This window comes from Lepisma saccharinum, chromosome 17 (genome assembly GCF_977018435.1).
Source record: "Lepisma saccharinum chromosome 17, izLepSacc3.1, whole genome shotgun sequence".
NCBI lineage: Eukaryota > Metazoa > Arthropoda > Insecta > Zygentoma > Lepismatidae > Lepisma > Lepisma saccharinum.
In genome coordinates this window covers 14,832,955-14,851,671 of record NC_139245.1, presented here as the reverse complement: position 1 = coordinate 14,851,671, position 18,717 = coordinate 14,832,955, and the positions used below count along the sequence as shown (strand labels likewise).

Sequence of the window (18,717 nt, the reverse complement as noted above, 5' to 3'; positions counted from 1 at the left end):
ACCCTGTTAGAGGGTGGAAACGTTATGTTCTTAGTGTATATTTTTTTATAAAATAAATTTTGTCTTGGTCATCATTTTAATGTTTTATTGATTCTAAAGGGAATATTGGTTACAATATAATGTATAATATTTGCACTGAACCTCCCAATAATTCAGAGCTTGTGAAACACATGCTCCCAAAGAAAGTCAGCAAAGTATGCCGAGCAAAAAAGATGGCTTGAACGTGAAGCTTCTTGCCCTCCCCAAGTTCTCCCCTACATCTCGTTATTGCCTCCACGGCACCCATAATGTACCGAGCTCGCATCTGAGGCAGTATTGAAGCAAGCCGCGTTCCCTAAGTTTTGTTTCACACAACAAATTTCGGATCCTTTATAGTGTGAAAACTGTCTCTCTCTCACCGTTAACGTCACGAGAAATTTCCCAAGATTCCTTGCGGTAACGGTTTTCGGGATTAGCCTTCTTCGCCTTTTATACGTTGTATCTGGCGGGAAATGAGCTTATAATTTCTCATCGAGTCAGTGGCGAGCGAGCCTAGGTTCCGTTTCCCTAGGAACCATTTCCCAAACAAATGAGCATCGGGGAGCTTAGGGGGCTGGGATTTCACTATTTCAGCACCGACGATTAGGGCAGGGAACGCAAAGGATTTTACATCCATTAGTTACCATTAGATGCTCCCATTCTTAAGAATAAAGAACCGCTAATGGAGTCTTCATCATTTACAGGACTTGTTACTATTACTTTGTATTTTACTCGGCTCCATAACTCATACGCTAATCTTCCCCTCAACAAACGGTCGCAACAAGTCTTTACGCAACGCTTGACCTGGTCTTTCTGAGGGTAGAAAATGGGAAATTCATATTTGAATTTTTAAAAATATAAACTAGACCTAGACTTTAGTGTCTCGCCACAGGCGTGTGCACGGGAGATAGGGGGCAGATGCCCCTAATATTTTCACTTAGAAATTTAGTGTAGATGAACTTTTCGCAGTTATTAAAGAAAGAGAAAAAAACATGAAACATTTTCAAGCCGATGGCAGATCCAAACGAAGGGCAAGGGCGGTATGTCTTACGTAATTGTAGAGGAAAGTGACCAAAGTGGGACCCCCGTTTTGTTTTTCATCCCTGGTGTCATTATGGCATATTATTTCTATTAGAAATTTAATAAAATGGCTTCTTTCATATGTTTGCTAACGTTTTGAGTAACTTAATCCACCTTAAAGCGCATGATGCTTTGCCAGTAAGCATTTCTGTAAAAAGGGACGAAAAGTAACAACGGAGAAAAAGTGACCAAAGTCGGACCCCTCCTTTAACAAGTTCCAAAAATTGGAAAAGACGCAAAGAAATGTAAATATACAGGGTTAGTCAAAATTATGTTAACATTAAATGGGACAAACCAATCCATTAGTGTTAACATAATTTTGACTAACCCTGTATGATATGTAGTAAATTAATTACATTTATTGAGCTTGCGTAAAGAATATAGATGTACAAAAGTATTACAATATAGACTACCAATATCTTCTGTGTCGACGGCTCAAATTATAGCCTACTTCTTTGGCTTAGATCCAAGTACTGTAGGCCCTCCCATTTTTGTGCACGCTGCGTCCTTCGGGCAATCGTACTTCTCATTTGAAAGCCTGATAAGCGTTGTTTTTGGCACACAAAATGTCTTGGATGCTTTTTCCACCACATTCTCTTGTTCCTAACTGCGTCAATCGCCCTTGCCATTTGTTGGACATCCCACCTTCTCCCACCTGCATTGCCTTTTCCCATCAACATCTGAAACAACATGTAAAAGGTCTTTACTAACGAGTAACGACCCTGTGCTTCAATTACAATTGTAATGTTAGGCATTCATTGAGGGGTCCTACGTAGGGCATTTTACTCGTGGAGTCTTATTGTTTATACAATAAAACCACACGTATCTTCAAACAAACCATTACCGTAATTTCAAAGTACAATACTTACTAGTGTCTAAATTGTAACAAGATTGCTACTTATCTCTCTCTTAATTAGCAAAATTCCCACTGTTGTGCACCTATGTACAAAATTTCATTCACACAAACAAGTCATGGCAGACTACAGCACCTGATACTTGCACGTTGCTGCTGATACCTTACCTACACAATCTTTTCGTTACTCTTGACGTGTTTCGCCCATTGTCACCACGCGGCAGCAGCTACTTACGGAAACAGGAAGAGGGTCCGGGTTTGGTTATTTTCTTCTACTATTGCACTTCATTCCATAGCAAGTTCCTTTAGCACGCTCACATATTTTCTTCATTAGTTGTTTTGATTGATTTGCTTTATTTTACTTTTGGCTGCGAAGATGAGATGAAGATCAGGGACGATATGAAATTGATGGGGACCCCTGATATTGTAGCACGCTGTGCTAACCACTCCGCCACAGAGGTCGATCCTTCATTAGTTGGGTTACCTCTATCCGGCTGCAGAATAAATTGGTTGCCGCATTGAACTCCTGACGAGAAAACAATTGGAAATGATACGTCACATCCCTATAGTTCCATTTAAGAAACCTAACTTGCGTTCAAGATGGCGGATACCAAGATGGCGGCCGGGGTGGTCACAAGTGTCCTTGGGTTTGCCCCATCCCCCACACGTCATATGTGGCCAAAGTGGACCTCCAACACACCAGCCTTTTCTATGACAATGCTGTCACCTGACTTTTGGCTCACCCTGTACATTGGAAAGTATATTTGTTTTGAATTCGACTTTCCTTTACTTCGAGTTAAATGTTCACATAAAGAGATACGACATGTCTAAAATTTTACTAAATGTACACAAGAATGGGATTTACAGGGAATTGAACGCACCCTAGGGCCGGCGCCAGAGGGGTGCGAGGGGTTGCTTGCACACCCCTTAATTTTCTTCCGCACCCCCTTCTCAAAATCAATTTTCAACCGAAAATAGTAACTGTTAACTCTTCACGGAGGAAAAGTTTGGATTCTCGAAAAATAGTTTCTGGAAACCAAACTCTTGTTTAAACAAGCGAAAAATGTACTTGTAGTTACCGAAGAACTTGTTAAAAATTATCAAGTTTAGTAAATGGTAGCCTACTATGCTTATGTTTACCAAATAGCTTAACCAAACGTATTTTGTCAATTCAACGAAATCAGTTGTTTCTGTTTTGCAGTTTCATTTATGTTACGACTTTCAAAAACCGTGTCGTCATGAGCGTATAATATTAAGTACTGAAGAGACCACTATTATTGTATACTGCAGGCAAGCTATTGATAGTTGATACTAATCTGAAAGGGAAGCCAAATTTACTTCTTTGTACAAGTTGTGTTCAAGCAAGCAAAAATGAATCAAGTCATCGAAATATTTTCATAGAAGTCTACTAAAAGTTGATTGGTATTTCACATGGTGAATAAAGCATATATGCATGTTTCATTTTTACTCTACTTTCAACATCCCACCCCATAAATTTCATGCCGCACCCCCCCCCCCCAGCACCCCCAGATAGTTAATTCTGGCGCGTAGATACACCCCTGTTTTCAATACAGAATTTCTAAAAATGTGAGAGGGAATGGAGTTTTTCTTTCATCGACGGAACTCATCGTTAGGGACATCCACAAGGAACACCCATGCCCAGGTCAGGATTTGAACCCGGGACGCCTGGCGTCGTAGCGCGTTGTGCTAACCACTCCGCCACGGAGGGAAGAATGTCCACTCATCCTCATCCTCGCAATTAGCCCGAAGTAGCATAAAAGCGACATAAGATAACAAAAATACAAATACAATTTATTTAACTTTTCTTGTAGTTCTCCTGGGTAGCTCAGTTGGTTAGAGCAGGTGGACTTAAGGTAAGTCGGGTCTGCGAGTTCGAGTCCACCGCAGGAGAACGATGATTTAGTGGCCGCGGTGGCTCAGTCGGTAACGCGTCTGACTACTATGCTAAAGGTCCCGGGTTCGATCCCCGGCCGGTTCAAATCCGGGAACTTTTCTAACGGTCGAAGCGGCCCCGGCGCACACCCAGCGTCGAATAACATGGGTACCTGGGGGAAACCCTGGGGGGTAAAGGCGGTCAGGGGCGTGATGCTGATCACATCACCCGCCTTCACGACCGGATCAAGAAAGTGTGGGGCGTTACCCCCACACCCCCTATACGCCTTCATGGCATGGTGCTATGCACAGGGGAACACTTTACCTTTTTTTTTTACCTTTTTAACTTTTCTTGTTCGCTGCAGGGGGGGACTGGTCGACCGGGGAAGGAGTTTGGTCTATTTCCTCATTTCTGGCGCCGTTACTGGTACTTCACAAATCTTCAACGCAGAAAATTAACCTCCAACAGAGAGCTCAATGATGGGTTTATTGCACGACCTCGTTTTACTGGGGAATGTTTTTTTACTAATAACGATGGGAAGGGGAAGATGCTTTACAAACAATCTGATGCAATTAAATGTAAAATATTGGTGTTGGGGAACAGAAGCTTTAACAGTATTCAATTCAGGTCATGGTAAGAAAGAGTGTGGCATTTTGAAAAAAGTGGACAGGAGGCAGGCTCATGGTTCTCATATAATTTGTGTGTAACGCCTCGTGTGTTGTTTGGTGAGATATTGTCATGCTACATCATGCTAATTTATTGATAATCATTCTCGATCTTTTCCTGTCTTTATGTGCCGACCTGCCTGGTGCACTACAACGCCCGAGGCCCCGGATTCGAATCCCACCCCGGGCATGGGTGTTCCTGCGAGTGTCCTTTCATCAATCTCATCATATCCTCCCTCATCCTCATCTTCGCGATTAGCCGAAAGAATGAAAGAAAAAAAAGCGAAGTAAAACCAAACGAATTAGTTAATCAACCCTGTATTTATATCAACATCCAAAATCCCTTACCACTAGGGGCGGATTTTTGCATATTTGCTTGTATGCTCTCAACGGATTTATCCATTTCACTTGATGTGGATTACTTTGGTAAAGTTTTATAGTGCATATAAATGCATATTTGGAACGTTAGTGCATATTTTAGCTTAACGTGCATATAATTTACATATATTGGGAATTTGGAAGCAATTTTCATGTAATTGTTCGTTTCAAGTTTGTCTGCTTAATTTTTACCGTTCATTGTGTCAGCATTAATAAATAGCCTACTTCGTCCGGTGTTGGGTGTTAGTTGGGTCAAGGACATTCAAAAACTCATCTCATCTCATTGCGTGGCAGGTGGTCTGGTTGTGAAGATAGAAAAACCCACCCTCTCTTCCACCAATGACCTTTCAGAGATGTGAGTCACATTTCCAAATTCCAGCGACAACACTGGGGTCGCGTTGTTTGAGGATTATCTGTTAACGTAACATCTTGATATATCTGTGAGTGTGTGTGTGTGCTGGAGAATAAATGCCGAAGGAGAGGAGAAGTAACAGCCTATTGCTCCAACAGTGGGTAGCTAGAAGGCATCGATGCGTTTACCACTGCCGGTGTCAAGTATGCTCTAAACGTGCAATACATTTCAGGTATTTAGAGTAGTTTTTGGCAGCTTGGATGGAAATTTGCCGAAATGTAAATTTGCCATGATCAAACTGAGCTTTCGTTTTTGGTAAAACATTTGTTGGCTGCGTAGGCCTGGACATGTGTGATTTTTTATAAACTTATGTTAATTTTTGCGGACAATCCTGCTGTATAACCTAGTGAAGGATCATTCTGTTCATGGACGTCCGCAGGATTTTTTTCAGGGAGGGGCAAGGGAGGTATTATCTTTTCCAGGGGGGGCAAACATGTCACATTTTTCCCCAAAAGTGTGTTGTTTCCTAAAAAAAAATCATTACTTAAATTTGATTTATGGTGTTCATGCAATAATTAACACATATTATTGTGGCTAAAATAAAATTATACTGGTGTGAAATAATACATGTTTTTTGGTTGACTTTCATCCCCCCCCCCTTTGCCCCCCTCTTCCGGACGCCCATGATTCTCTTATTTGAGTACAATATAACAAGACGGTAGAAACTAAGGGAATGATAAAAATACATTAACTTTTTGCGATTATGTCTGTCGATGGATTGCAGCTAAATATTGAAACAGCATACCGGTGAGGATTGAACATGATTTTTGGGTGCTTTTCGTCACGAAAGTGTTGTGATTTGAAGTGGTAATTTTACTATTAAAGTAATTTGAAGCAGAAAGATGGCAGTCCTATAGAAACTGAGATAGCGTCCGTGGAATTTGTGTACTTAGTGATATATCTAGTACCGTCTACATGAAAGCAACGATAAATAACGTATAGTGTATTGAAATGTTAATGTAAAAGAATAAGATATTGATTAATGCAAAGAAAAGACAGTGTTTTCAACAAGATAAGTATATTACTATAATTGCAATATTGCAGTTCTTAAAGCGAGCTCTCAGTTAAAGAAATGCGTGTAATATAATAATTTTGTTACACAAGACTAAAAACCTTTGTAAATTAGTATTTTTGGTGATCCTAAATAGCACAATTTATTACACTTTCAATTCTGTAATTGCGTTCAGTGAGTTACTGATACGTTTACTTTGCATGTAAGGTGTACACATGGGCGTCCGGAAGAGGGGGCAAGAGGGTCCCCTGGAAAATGAAAGTCAACCAAAAATTATGTAGTTCACACATATAATTTCATTTTAGCCACAACAATATGTGTTAATTATTGCATTAACACCATAAATTCAAATTTAAGCAATGTTTTTTAGGGAACTACACTCTTTTGGGGGAAAATGTGACTTCTTTGCCCCCTGGAAAAAAATACCTTCCTTACCCCTCCCTGGAAAGAATCCTGCGGACGTCCATGGGTGTACAGAATCTTAAAATAGGTTATTTTGAAAATGTTAGTACATATTTTGGCCTTTTTAGTGCATATTTTGTTTTTTTTGTGCATGTAAATCCGCCCCCCTACTTATCACTTATCAGTCGCACAAGCAATCGGATATAAATGGATAAAATGTCTGTCTAACATACACACTGTATATGAAGCCCCAATCCTATGGACTCAATTCACTCACGGACATAATTCTCGCCATGATGAAGGCCTCGGAACTAGAAAAATGCTTCATTACCCCCTAAACTGTTTCAAAGATCGATAATACCCAAATATTGCTAATTTTACATGCTTATTTTTTAGGGTTACAATAGTCTTTTTGTGGGGTCCTCTCAGAGTTGTCAACTAATTTTAACTTTCCTTGAGGCGTGACGTTTATTTTAGTAGGTGTTGAAAAGATGTTAGATAACATTGTTAAGAAAACATTATTCGAAAGTCCAGTATTATAAAATCGTACACACGCTAATAGAACATCGTGGAGTAGTTGGTTAACGAATTGGATTTGTATTAAATCACAGGCCTGTCGTAGGTTCGATCACCGCCACAGGTAAAAAAGAAAGAAAATTCACCTGTAGAAGAGAGGAAAAAACGTAGCGTCATAGTAGGTGAAAGTACAGTCACGGTCACTTCTGGGTTGTAACAATCCCATTAATTTTTAATGGAATCGTTACAACGCAGAAGTGTCCATGACTGTACAAGCGGTAGAAAATGGGTAATGTCCAATTAACATTGGTTGCTCTTCTTAGTTGCTTATTTTCTTTACGTAAACGGATTAATCAGCGTGCCGCGAATCTGTACGTTACTTGCACTTGGAGTTCGACGTTCTGACGTTAGATGGCAGGCGCATACTGTTTGACTAGAACACAATTTTCTGTTGAATGTAAGGTTCTGAATGAGATCCTTTTTCATTCTTCAATTTACTGAGGATGATTGCAGTACTGACTACTAGTCTGTATCCCGAGGTGACTGAACAAAACTATGGAAAATCTATAGTTAAGAACGCTAACTGCGTGATTTGAACGCCGAATTCGCGAATATCCTGATGACTGATATACGGATGTCGGGCATTCCCCGATGGTGTATTGGTAACGTCGTCATCTTGTAATCAAGGAGTCCCGGGTTCGATACCTGGTGGAGTTCTGATCCCACTCTAACACTGTAGGTCTAGTCCCGATTAACCTAAATAAAAGTAGACTTAAACAAAAGAACCTCAAAAGACATACAGATGTAATTCTCTCCCTCTCTCTCTCTCTACCTTGCTTATACATGCATTTTCTATTTCAGTTTTGGTTATTTTACGTCGTTTCCCTATCTCTTGAGGTAATCGTGACGATGAGGATGAATGATGTAATGAATTATAGGACAAACACATGCCGAGGTTTGAAACCGAGGCACCCGGAGGCAGGCACATGCATCTTGTTTCTCAGTGCCTATAAGCACATAAATACTTCTCAATTACGATTTTTTTTTTTTGGTTGGTTGATTTTGTGTTTTAAGTCCACTTTATGCACAGTAAAATAGGGACTGGACCTACAGTTTAAAGTGAAATCCGAACCACTATGACCCTCTACCGGGTTCCGAACCCGGGACTCCTTGATTACAAGGCGACGACGCAACCACTTGGCTACCGGAGAGACCTCTTCTTAATTACGAATATTGTAAAGTAAATATACACTAATTTGGAATTCGAAACTTGAACCAGAAAGTATAGAACTACGCCGATAAGTAGGAAAGGTCGGCCCCTGTGGCGGAGTGGTTAGCACATCGAGCTATGACGCCAGAGGTCCCGGGTTCGAATCCTGGACTGTGCATGGATATTTGTGATTGTCCATTCATGAATTTCTTCATATCATCACTCTTCCCCATCTTCGCAAATTAAACAATACGAGCAGTAATCTGGTGTTAATACACTAAGTAGATTTTCTTTCTGCAACGTGAATATATATTTTATTATCTTATTGTCTCCATGTGCGAGCCCTTTTAACACAATCACCTTGCAATCAAGTGGTCCCGGGTTCGATACCCAGTTGAGGCACGTGATGGTTCGGATCCCATTTTAAACTGTAGGTCCAGTCCAAATTAGCCTATCTGTGCATAAAGTGGTCTGAGAACAAAACCCCTTTTAACACAATGTTCATGTAAAAAAGTGTGTTGTTAAAGCATGTACGAAAAATGTCTTCATTTTCTGTTTCTTTCTTTCCCAGAGGCAGCGATGAATCGGGCATATCAGACGGGCTCCCTCTCTGGACCAGAATACCAGAAGGTCCTCCTGGTGCTGGAAAGGGACGCTTCCCTCAGATCCAAGGAGCGGGAGAGAATAAGGTAAGTGGCTAGTTTTCTTGTAATTGGGCTATCCTGCAGGACCCACGGAGAACTCCCAGACGGACTTGAATCATTTACTGCCCTACGTTGGTTGTTTCCGGAAGCAGAGGAGGTTTGGTGTAGAAAGTAAACAATCACGAGATGGTAGGACGTGATCGGAAAGGAGATCGGGCCGAGTGCTGAACCGAAGCTCTTCTTGGATGTGTTGTTCAGCAATCTTTTACTGGTCGCGGTGCTTTTGAAACATAAAATATAGCCCAAATACACCACACTGTTAAAAATAGCCTACAGCTAGACCAATAAGAGAGAAACTCTCTCGCTCTGTAATAGAATTTTCGGTAACATTATCGTATGAGGGAAACGGATTCCTTCAAATTTACAGGAGAAAGTACTTACCAAAATAATTTTCTTTAGCGTTGTGGAAGTTCCTGAATGTAGATTTCATCCATTTTAATGTGAATGCGTGTTGTTTTCTGCGAAAATCTCTGTCCGGCACGCTCTTTCTGCTCCCGCCATTTGCTTTCTGCACGAGAGTGCAATGTTCCGTGTGTTAAGATGATGCAACCCCGTAGCCAGTGTTTCAGCCTCGCCGTGTTTTCACTAGAATATGACGTGTCGAGTATTTTTAATTTCTTTTTTTTACCATGCTTGCCTAACCTAACTTAACCTAATCTAACCTTACGGAAAATGGTTTTTGGGGCTAACGTGAATGGTTTTTGGGGCTAACGTGAATGGTTTGTGAGGCTAACGTCAATGGTTTGCGACGTATTAACATAATTTCAAATCCGGGCACGAAAGTAGATATTTTCCGGTGAACGAGGTTGCAACACTGCATAAATCGACAAAACACTCTCAGAACGCCCCCTAAACCAGTACGCTATCACGGCCATAATGTGTAACAGATTCGAAACAACAAGTAACAGTAAGTACTCGTAAATCTAAGAAATAGACATTGATATGCATTATTTCACTTTAGGAAATGTTCCACATTCGAAAATAACACGTTAGCAATGTAAAGAAGTCCGAAATATATGATTCGTAGGTGTTTCCCTCATACGATAATAGTACCGAATTTTCAACTGTAACCGAGCTGAGGGTGAAAGCGTTGCAATCAGTTGTTCACAATGTAACCCTGCCCCTGCGTTGCCAAAATGCGCGACGTTCTTCATCACATCGTCGTCACCTTTAGTCAGTAACAAGCGTTTGTGTCATCATGAAGGGAAAACCCGTACAAAGCGAATACGTAATATTTACCGTTGTTGAAGTTTTTGGTATCAAAGCAAAGAGAAGTTATTCATAGAGGCAAGACGGAAACACACGGACACAAGCGAAAGGACGAAACAGGTAACTGCCCACTTTAGTTCATGAATTTGCAGAGGAGTGAATACTCATCTTGGCCGAGCTGTAGTCCAATGTGATCAAATTGATATATTCACTCAGATTCAAAGATTGGTGTTGCAATGTTAACTATTTGGGTACTTTTTGCAATCAAATAAGACATAATCATCATTTTTCCTGCTAATTACAGTAGCACACACTTATACACACGTACTATGTGCGTGTGTTTTTATGTGTAAAACTTTTAATTTGCAAGTAAAGCACGTAAAGTTTTCCAAAATACGTTAAGCTACCATTTACTATGCAGCCATGTGCCTGTTAATGTCGTTTCGTGTCCACTTTTGGCAACTCGCGACGATGAGGATGAATGATGTTAGATGAAATTGATGAGCCACTCACAAAGAGCACCCAAAGACAGGCCGGGACCTTCGATAGCAGGATTAAAAGTGGACCAGCAATGTGCTTGGCTAGCAAGACAACATTGGGAAAATAATCATTAGAAGATTCTGCGTGGCGAAGTTAGTAGTACAAAGCAATGCATCACGAAATCACGTGTCCTTGGTTCGAATCTTGGCTAAAGCATGGCCGTTTCATTGTGTGTTCCCTGCTGTATTTCGTCAATTCAGCACTCATACTGAACGTCGCGGTTAACCTAGAGAGATGAGAGAAGAGACGTAGGATCATCTATATAGAACTACAATACACTGTGTATATGTGAGAACCTTGCTCCGTACAGAACTGTCACCCATTACATCACATTAGCGCACGAATCATTATATTTCCTGGGAACCCATTCTAAGTACTTGTGTCGAAACCTTACGTAATTTGTCCTTCCCATAAGAGGCAGAAGGACGAGGAAGATTTCTCAGGCTCCAAATGACCCATGAGGTCACAATATCCGCAGTGTTACAAGTCTCAAATTGGACTGAAGAACATCGAATGCTGGAGAACAATGACGAGGCGAAAGCTCTTCAAAGGTATTTCCCCTTATCTCGCGACGCTAGACAAAAGCAATACATTTCTGATATGATCTTACTTGTGAGCTTATGTCACTTGCTGTCTCTGCTTGAAGATCACATTGTAAATTCTTCAAAAGACTGATGTGACAAATAACAACTGAAGTCTTTCAAAGACTGCGAGTGATTTGATTTCATGTGTTGCTTTTCTTCCACTCTTAGCTAATCGCGACGATGAGGATGACTGATGAAATTGATGAAGGACATTCACAAAGAACAACCATGCTCAAGTCGGAACTTGGAATCCCTGGCGTCGAGCCGCGCTGTGCTAACCACACCGTCATGGAGGTCGGCACTTTGCGGATGGAATGAATCCTTGTAGCATCACAGATTTCCGCTGAAGATTCTTAAATTGTATCATTGTGTTGTTCGGGTTCCCTAGCTGTAAGGAGGGCTTGGCTGAATGAGACTCCAAGCTCTCCTTTCTTGTTTGCTGATGTGTAAAATACAGCTCGATTCTGCTTGTGACTGTACACAGAAGAAAAAACCTAATTTGTTTGAATTAACAAACACATTTAGGCTTTTTGCTAACTATGAACAAATAATCTGATAACCATCTACTAAATTTGTTATTTTTGTTAAACTTTTTGGTAACAGAACAAAAGTGCACGATTACTAAAATAATTTGGTTCTGGTGAATGGTCATTTGTTTGTTGCCGATTTCAACAAATATTTGGTTGATATGTTTCTTGTCTATTCCAACCAAACCGTTTTATCTGTGCATAAAGTTTGAGGACCCAATCCATGGGAAATGTTTATGAATAGTATCGAGAACGATAATGAGACAGAGATCCGTCAACCGAGATGTAATGTTGAGAATTCTTTGAGACTATATTTGATTAGAATGTGTAGTATACAAAACTTTCGCTTGAATCACAAGGGTTTTACCAGGGACTGATTTAGGTCTACGAATAGATAGGGTTGCATGAGTTATTTACCTTGCTTATCTTTTTAAATAAATATTTTTATAGAAATTTTGAGGTTCGGGACGAAGTTCACACTTGACCTTCGAGACGAGGGAAGGTTCCTCATTCACGAGGATAGAAAAGATGCTTCCATCGTTAAGCAAGAATGTCGTAATTTGACCTCACAATAACTCAACGCAGCAGAAAGGGATAAATGGTAATAATGTGGGATAGCCCTTAGAAGAAACTCGGGAAAGGGCCTTGAAGAAATCATTACTGCTGGAAACAATGGTTTCCGCAAATCCTCATGGCTTCTTATCTTCTTTTAATGGTTCTCGTTAAAATTACTCCGAATTCTTCCATTAATGCGCTCGGAAACAACCAGGGCCGCCTGTGGACTATTAGGAAGTAATCGTAAACATTTTCACGTCAATCGCGTGGGAGAAATTAGATTGCTCGTCAAGGACTGACGTTATTAGATACGAGACGTTTCGCACAAAGTGGAAGTGTATATTACTTTAGTCACTGAGTGCCGTTCATAGATGATTTGATTGATTGATTTGCTGTTTTAAGTCCACTTTATGCACAGTAAGGCTAATCGGGACTGGACCTACAGTTTAAAGTGGGATCCGAACCACTATGTGCCTCCTCCGGGTATCAAACACGGGGCCCATGGACGATTTGTAAATCCGTTTGATGGCTCACGTGCTTTGAAAGTGAACCTGAAACTAGATAACAGCTTTTGAATTGCTTTCTCGGAGGTAAAGACCAAATGTCCATTTCAGACAGACCGCAACTAGACTGTGAACTATCTGAACCCCAAAGCTTTTCCACTTTCCGAAGTTATACAGTTGCTACATGAAATCGAAAGTTTCAGTGTGTGTGTGTGTGTGTGTGTGCAATAGTGCAACCTATATGGGAGCCGTGGGGCCCGAGCCCACCCAATAATTTGTCGTGTTTTCATTATTATTATTATTATTGCATATTTGTCATCGCGACTCGTGGTGGATTGCTTATTGAAATCAGTAAATGACATATTTTTATAAAATAAGTAAGGATGCATTCTTAGTATGCATTAATATCATGATACATGGAAGGAAAGATTCATTAGACCTTTGTAAACTTGTAACTCAAGTGTTCTTCAAGAGTTGGCGCTCTTGTGTATGTGTGTCGGACAGACAGAAAGAAGGACATATTTTAAGTTTTCAATTTACACAAGACCCATTTGATATTTATTTGTACTCATTGTCTTACTAAGTGATAATTACTTATTAGTTGCACTTTTTGCTTTTATTGCAAAATTTAATTTGCACACTAATATTACCGGGAACTTCTTTTTTTAAAGCGAATATATTTCCACAGATTTCTGGTTTTAAACTGCTTTGTTGCAATGCATGTATTTCTGTTATCTGCTTTGAATTCAGATTCAAGAGCTAATCACAATTATGCAGTCAGTGGCGGCGATTGGGTTCCAAAACTGGGGGGGGGGGACTCAAGGAGAGTTTACTTTCCCTTGGTACGAGGCGCATCCAGAAAGTAAATTTCCCTATTTTTTTTAAAAAAAAAACAACAACACAGTTTCAGGAAACCATTTCTTGGCAACAGGTACAGCAAAGGTTTAGCATAGGGCGGGGCAAAGTGGCAAAAAGTTAGGGGTGCATCTGCCCCCCTCGCCCCTTCCCTAATTGCCACCGCTGTATCCAGTACTGGACACTCATGCTTTCCCAACCTGTCCACTTTGCAACTGTGACGACATATGGGATGTGTTTCCCTATTTCTAAGTACCGTGTTCCTCACATCACACTACATATCCTTGTGTATACCGACGTGAAAACAACGTGATGTAACTAATTCTTTTTTCCAATGTTTCTCCACGATTAGTTATTCGTTGTGAAAATATATGTGAGGTGTAGTATTGTGGGAAAGTGCTTAATGTGGATTTATAGGTTTGTAAGGAACAGTCAGGAACTCTCTAGACGAGAACACTTAGTTGAAGCATGCTGTGAAATGGTTGTTTTTATTTTTGTGTAAATATCCTTGAGTTCATGTGTGATCGAAGGGTATTTAAATACACAGACTATTGACGTTAGCAAGATTGTTTACAGGGAGGGGTAAGCAAACAAGAAATAATTTCCCCACATAGCCCCACCCCTCAAAAAACACTCCTTCAGTTTGTTCCTGCAGGGCTCTTACAATAATTAATATAAATTACTGCGATTCAAATGAAATTAGATGTGTGAAAAAAATATCCTTAGAAAAATATTTGCACCCAAAGGGATGAGGAGACAGGTGCGTGGAGAAGGTTGCATAATTTAGAACTGAAAAATATGTATTCATGTCCAGATATTATTAGAATAATTAAATCAAGAAAACTTAGATGGACAGGTCATGTAGCACGAATGGGAGAGGACAGAAGAGTTTACAGGATTCTTGTTGGGAAACCTGATGGTATTAGACCTCTGGGAAGGGATAGACGAAGATGGAGGTATAACGTTGAGATGGACCTAGAGGAAATTGGTAGGGATGGAAAAGAATATATAGATCTTGCTCAGGGTAGATGTTGCTGCAGCCATCAACCTTCGGGTTCAAGAAGGCTAGAGATTTGGAAAAACAATAGGTTGGTATTTATTTTCCAGGTGGCCGTGGCACCATCTTGCTCCCTTCCGGACGTCCATGACACAGACAGATCAGCTTATGACAAGGGAACTAATCCAAGAATCAACTCTAATATTATTGGCATTGCCAGGAATTTTTACTTTCTAGTCATCTCTCTTTCTTTTCTATTTCTCTTTCTTTCTCCTATTCTCTCTCTCTATCTCTCCCTGCTCTATCTTTTTCTAGCCCTCTATGTGTGTTCTTGTTCTATTTTGGGTGTGGTTTCAATACCCAAGTTTTAACACGTTGTGTATACATATACGTATTATGTTAATTTTTAGGCAAAGCTCATAAGGTTAGTAATCCCTACACATTAAAATTTTCATGTTGCTTCACGCATTTCGAAATGAATAATTCAAAACCCAGGAAGATAATAGACCCGTGGTTACGCAAGGAGGTTTTTCTCTTTCAATCACCTTCTTTGTGATTTCTTCCCTCCCCTCTACTTCCCCCTTCTGCTCACAATGCTCCGGGCAAGGATTGTCCTGAGTCAAGGTCATATGTTCTATCTTATGAAATTGCTAATTGCATCTCGGAGAATTTAATTACTGATTTAATGGTGACTTCGCAGAATTGAAGTTCACGAGAGATTTTCTTTTAGGCTTTCTTCCGAGTGTGTACACGAACTGGAAATGCTACCGAGACCGAGACAAGACGACCTTGAACAAATCGAGACGAGAAATTGGTGTTCGAGATTAGCGATTTTACGCATACGGATTTTTTTTTTTTTTTTTTTTGAGTCGCTGCATTCGTTCCGGCGACTGGAACGGCGCTGCGTTCAACGTGCAGAGAGATTCGCCAAGTCTCATATGTATGTGTATGTGTGTGTGTGTGTGTGTAAGGTAGGTACATAAAGTTCCCCAATGCTCATTGCACCGTGCTAAGAAGTTAGGGCTCCGTACATTAACGATTTCGGGCATTTTTTAGGGTCATGTGATCAACACCGTGCTCCGGCCACCTTTGCAGTGGCGTGACGTGACTTTTTCAAAAGTGTTACCGGCTATCAGTAAGACAATTATGCCTGCTAGACGTATATTACCTAAATGGTCTCAGTTGTATGTAGTTCAATACAGCCTTGGCTCTGCAGTCTACCTCTAGTTGCTTCACAGAAATGGTATTCCTATTTTAGGCGGGATTTAGCTCTTTTCTACCAATCCGATGTGACAACGCTGGCTGATCCGGTAGGTCTGAACGGCAACAGGACCCCTTAACAGGCATATGAATAACCCCATAGCACACTATGCCCCAAAGTCCTTCCCCGCTCTTTCCTTGCATTGGAGCCATCTTCTCCCTTGTTGCCTCTTCAGGGTAGAGGAACTGCCTCCCTCTTCGCTTCTGTCGGCTGCAGAAAAAAATGTCCTAGGCAATATCTACTCGACGGCAACGTATTTAACAATGTTGTCATTTCATTGAACAACTTTTTTAATTCTTTACATTTTGCTGTTACCTGCGGTAACACCGGCTACATTCACGCCACGCCTCTGCCTCTGTGTGAACCCCAGAGCTGTTTTATGAAAAGGGACAAGGTAGGAGATTCCCGACCTTAGATCACACCCTTGGAATCGAACCCGGGTCTCTCGCATGGCAGTCAGACGCCGTACGCACTGGACCACAGTGACCCAATATTTATTTGTAAAACTACTAAAATTTCTAACTTCCAAAGGAAGCTAACATTTGTTGAAAATTTCCGCTCACATTCTATTTATTTTTATAAAACAAATTGAACTTGTTAAATACTGAATGGACGCAATTGATTGATTGATTTGGTGTTTTAAGTCCACTTTATGCATAGTAAAGCTAATCGGGACTGGACCTACAGTTTAAAGTGGGATCCGAACCATTATGTGCCATCACCGGGTATAACCCGGACCCCTTCATTACAGCTATTAAGTAGGGATTAAAACATCTTATATTTAAGAAATATCTGCAATTAATTTTTACAAAGAAATGACATTGTATAGCTCGTTTCCATGGACGTCAAAATATGCATATGAAAATGGAAATGATGTAACAGAAAAATGGTTCTCAAGATTGACAAAATTGTTAAATGTAACTAAATTATCAGCATTTCTAATGATTTCTCCTTCAGAAATAAATATTTGAAACCAGATACGAAGTATGAAGTAACGAGAGGGGAAATTTCTCTTTGTTCCCTACAAACACCGCCATGTTTTGACGAGGTGGAAAAGGTTAACCCGAGGCATATTTTGTTCTTAGTTTCAGTCTTGGCAACTGTTTTCAGTTTCCTTCAAGGTCACCACAACATGCTTCTCATTCATCCTTTTGACTATCCCACAAGTCTCTGATCATCTGGTTTTCCATTATTATTATTTTATTTTTGGACCTAACAGCTTTTAATCCTATTTTTGTCCATTATAATATGCATATAAAACATACATAATTGGTTTACATTACAAATATCAGTATTTCTCTTCTATTTCACAGACATTACAATCAAAAAGAAAAACATTCAACTTTACAATTGTATGTTACACTTTCTTAAGACTATAACCCATCCGAACATTCGGATTGACAACAAAGCTTGGAAGCTGAACTTTTATGTTATATAAAGTTTTGTGTAATGTACAAGGGGGTATCAAAAAGTTTTGCCTGTTGAGGTGTAATTTGTTTAATAATGGAAAGATTGAAACAATGAACATACATATAGTTTGCCTGTAGTGTCCTCTACTCAGAGTTACCCTTACACGCAGTTGCCATCACGTTCGATGCATTTGTGCCATCGTTATATCCAGCCCTGAAAACCAGTTTGGAAAAATTCCACAGAACTCTCCCTGCCCCACTGTTCAGAGCTGTTTAATCTCCTGTAGGTCATCGAATCTCATGCCAGACTTAAGTAGTTAAGTTCATAGTAGGAGAAACCGAAAGTGTGAACATGACAAGGAGTGGCAGGCCATCAACGTCGTTGACCGACGACAACCGCCACAGGGATGATGATCTCATTCGAGAGGATAGACGCATCACCATCCAGGAAATGTCTGATGCAGTGCACATGTCCTATGTGTCAGCACATGCAATGATTGAGAGTTTGGGATACCATAAAGTCTGAGCTAAGTCTGTGCTTCGTGGCATGAGATTCGATGACCTACAGCTCTGAACGGTGAGGCAGGGAGTGTTCTGTGGAATTCTTCCAAACTGGTTTTGAGGGCTGGGTAAAACGCTGGCACAAATGCATCGCACGTGATGGGAACTATGTGTAAGGGTAACTCTGAGTAGAAGACACTACTCCAATTCTGAGTAAATGTTGTTTAGTACATAAATGACCCGATTTCAGTCTCGTAATTAATACAATTACATTTCTTGTACCACTGACATCAGAGGCGAAGCGTCCGGTTATCGGGAGATGCGACGATGACAAAGCAAAATAATATAAAAAAATTGCTTTTTAAATATTTTAGAGAAGAAGTAAAAAATAAGTCAGAATACTCGCATATTTGAGCGAAATTAGTCACTCGACGCCATGAAACAGCTAGAAATACGCAAGAGATTCGCTAAGTGTAGCGAATCGAAAGGAGAGCCCAGTTCTACCCCCCGTGCCCAGCCGTCCCGCTACGTTTCCTGTTGAGTGCAATGGTGTCAGGCGGGCAACTCATCACAGAAGGTCTGCAAATCCAAGGTCCTGCGACCGCTTTTCCCCCACTCTTGAAGGTCTATGG

At 40.5% G+C, this 18,717-nt stretch overlaps 1 protein-coding gene across 8 annotated transcripts in view; it reads left to right on the top strand.

Moving 5' to 3' along the window:
• LOC146001539 (uncharacterized) overlaps positions 1-18,717 on the top strand; it is a 480,502-nt gene that overhangs the window by 171,033 nt on the left and 290,752 nt on the right. For all 8 annotated transcript variants that reach the window (XM_083138985.1, XM_083138983.1, XM_083138981.1 and 5 more), the window contains exon 3: positions 9,012-9,129. In XM_083138985.1, the coding sequence (XP_082995111.1) occupies positions 9,012-9,129 (118 nt within the window). The remainder of the gene's footprint in view (positions 1-9,011; positions 9,130-18,717) is intronic.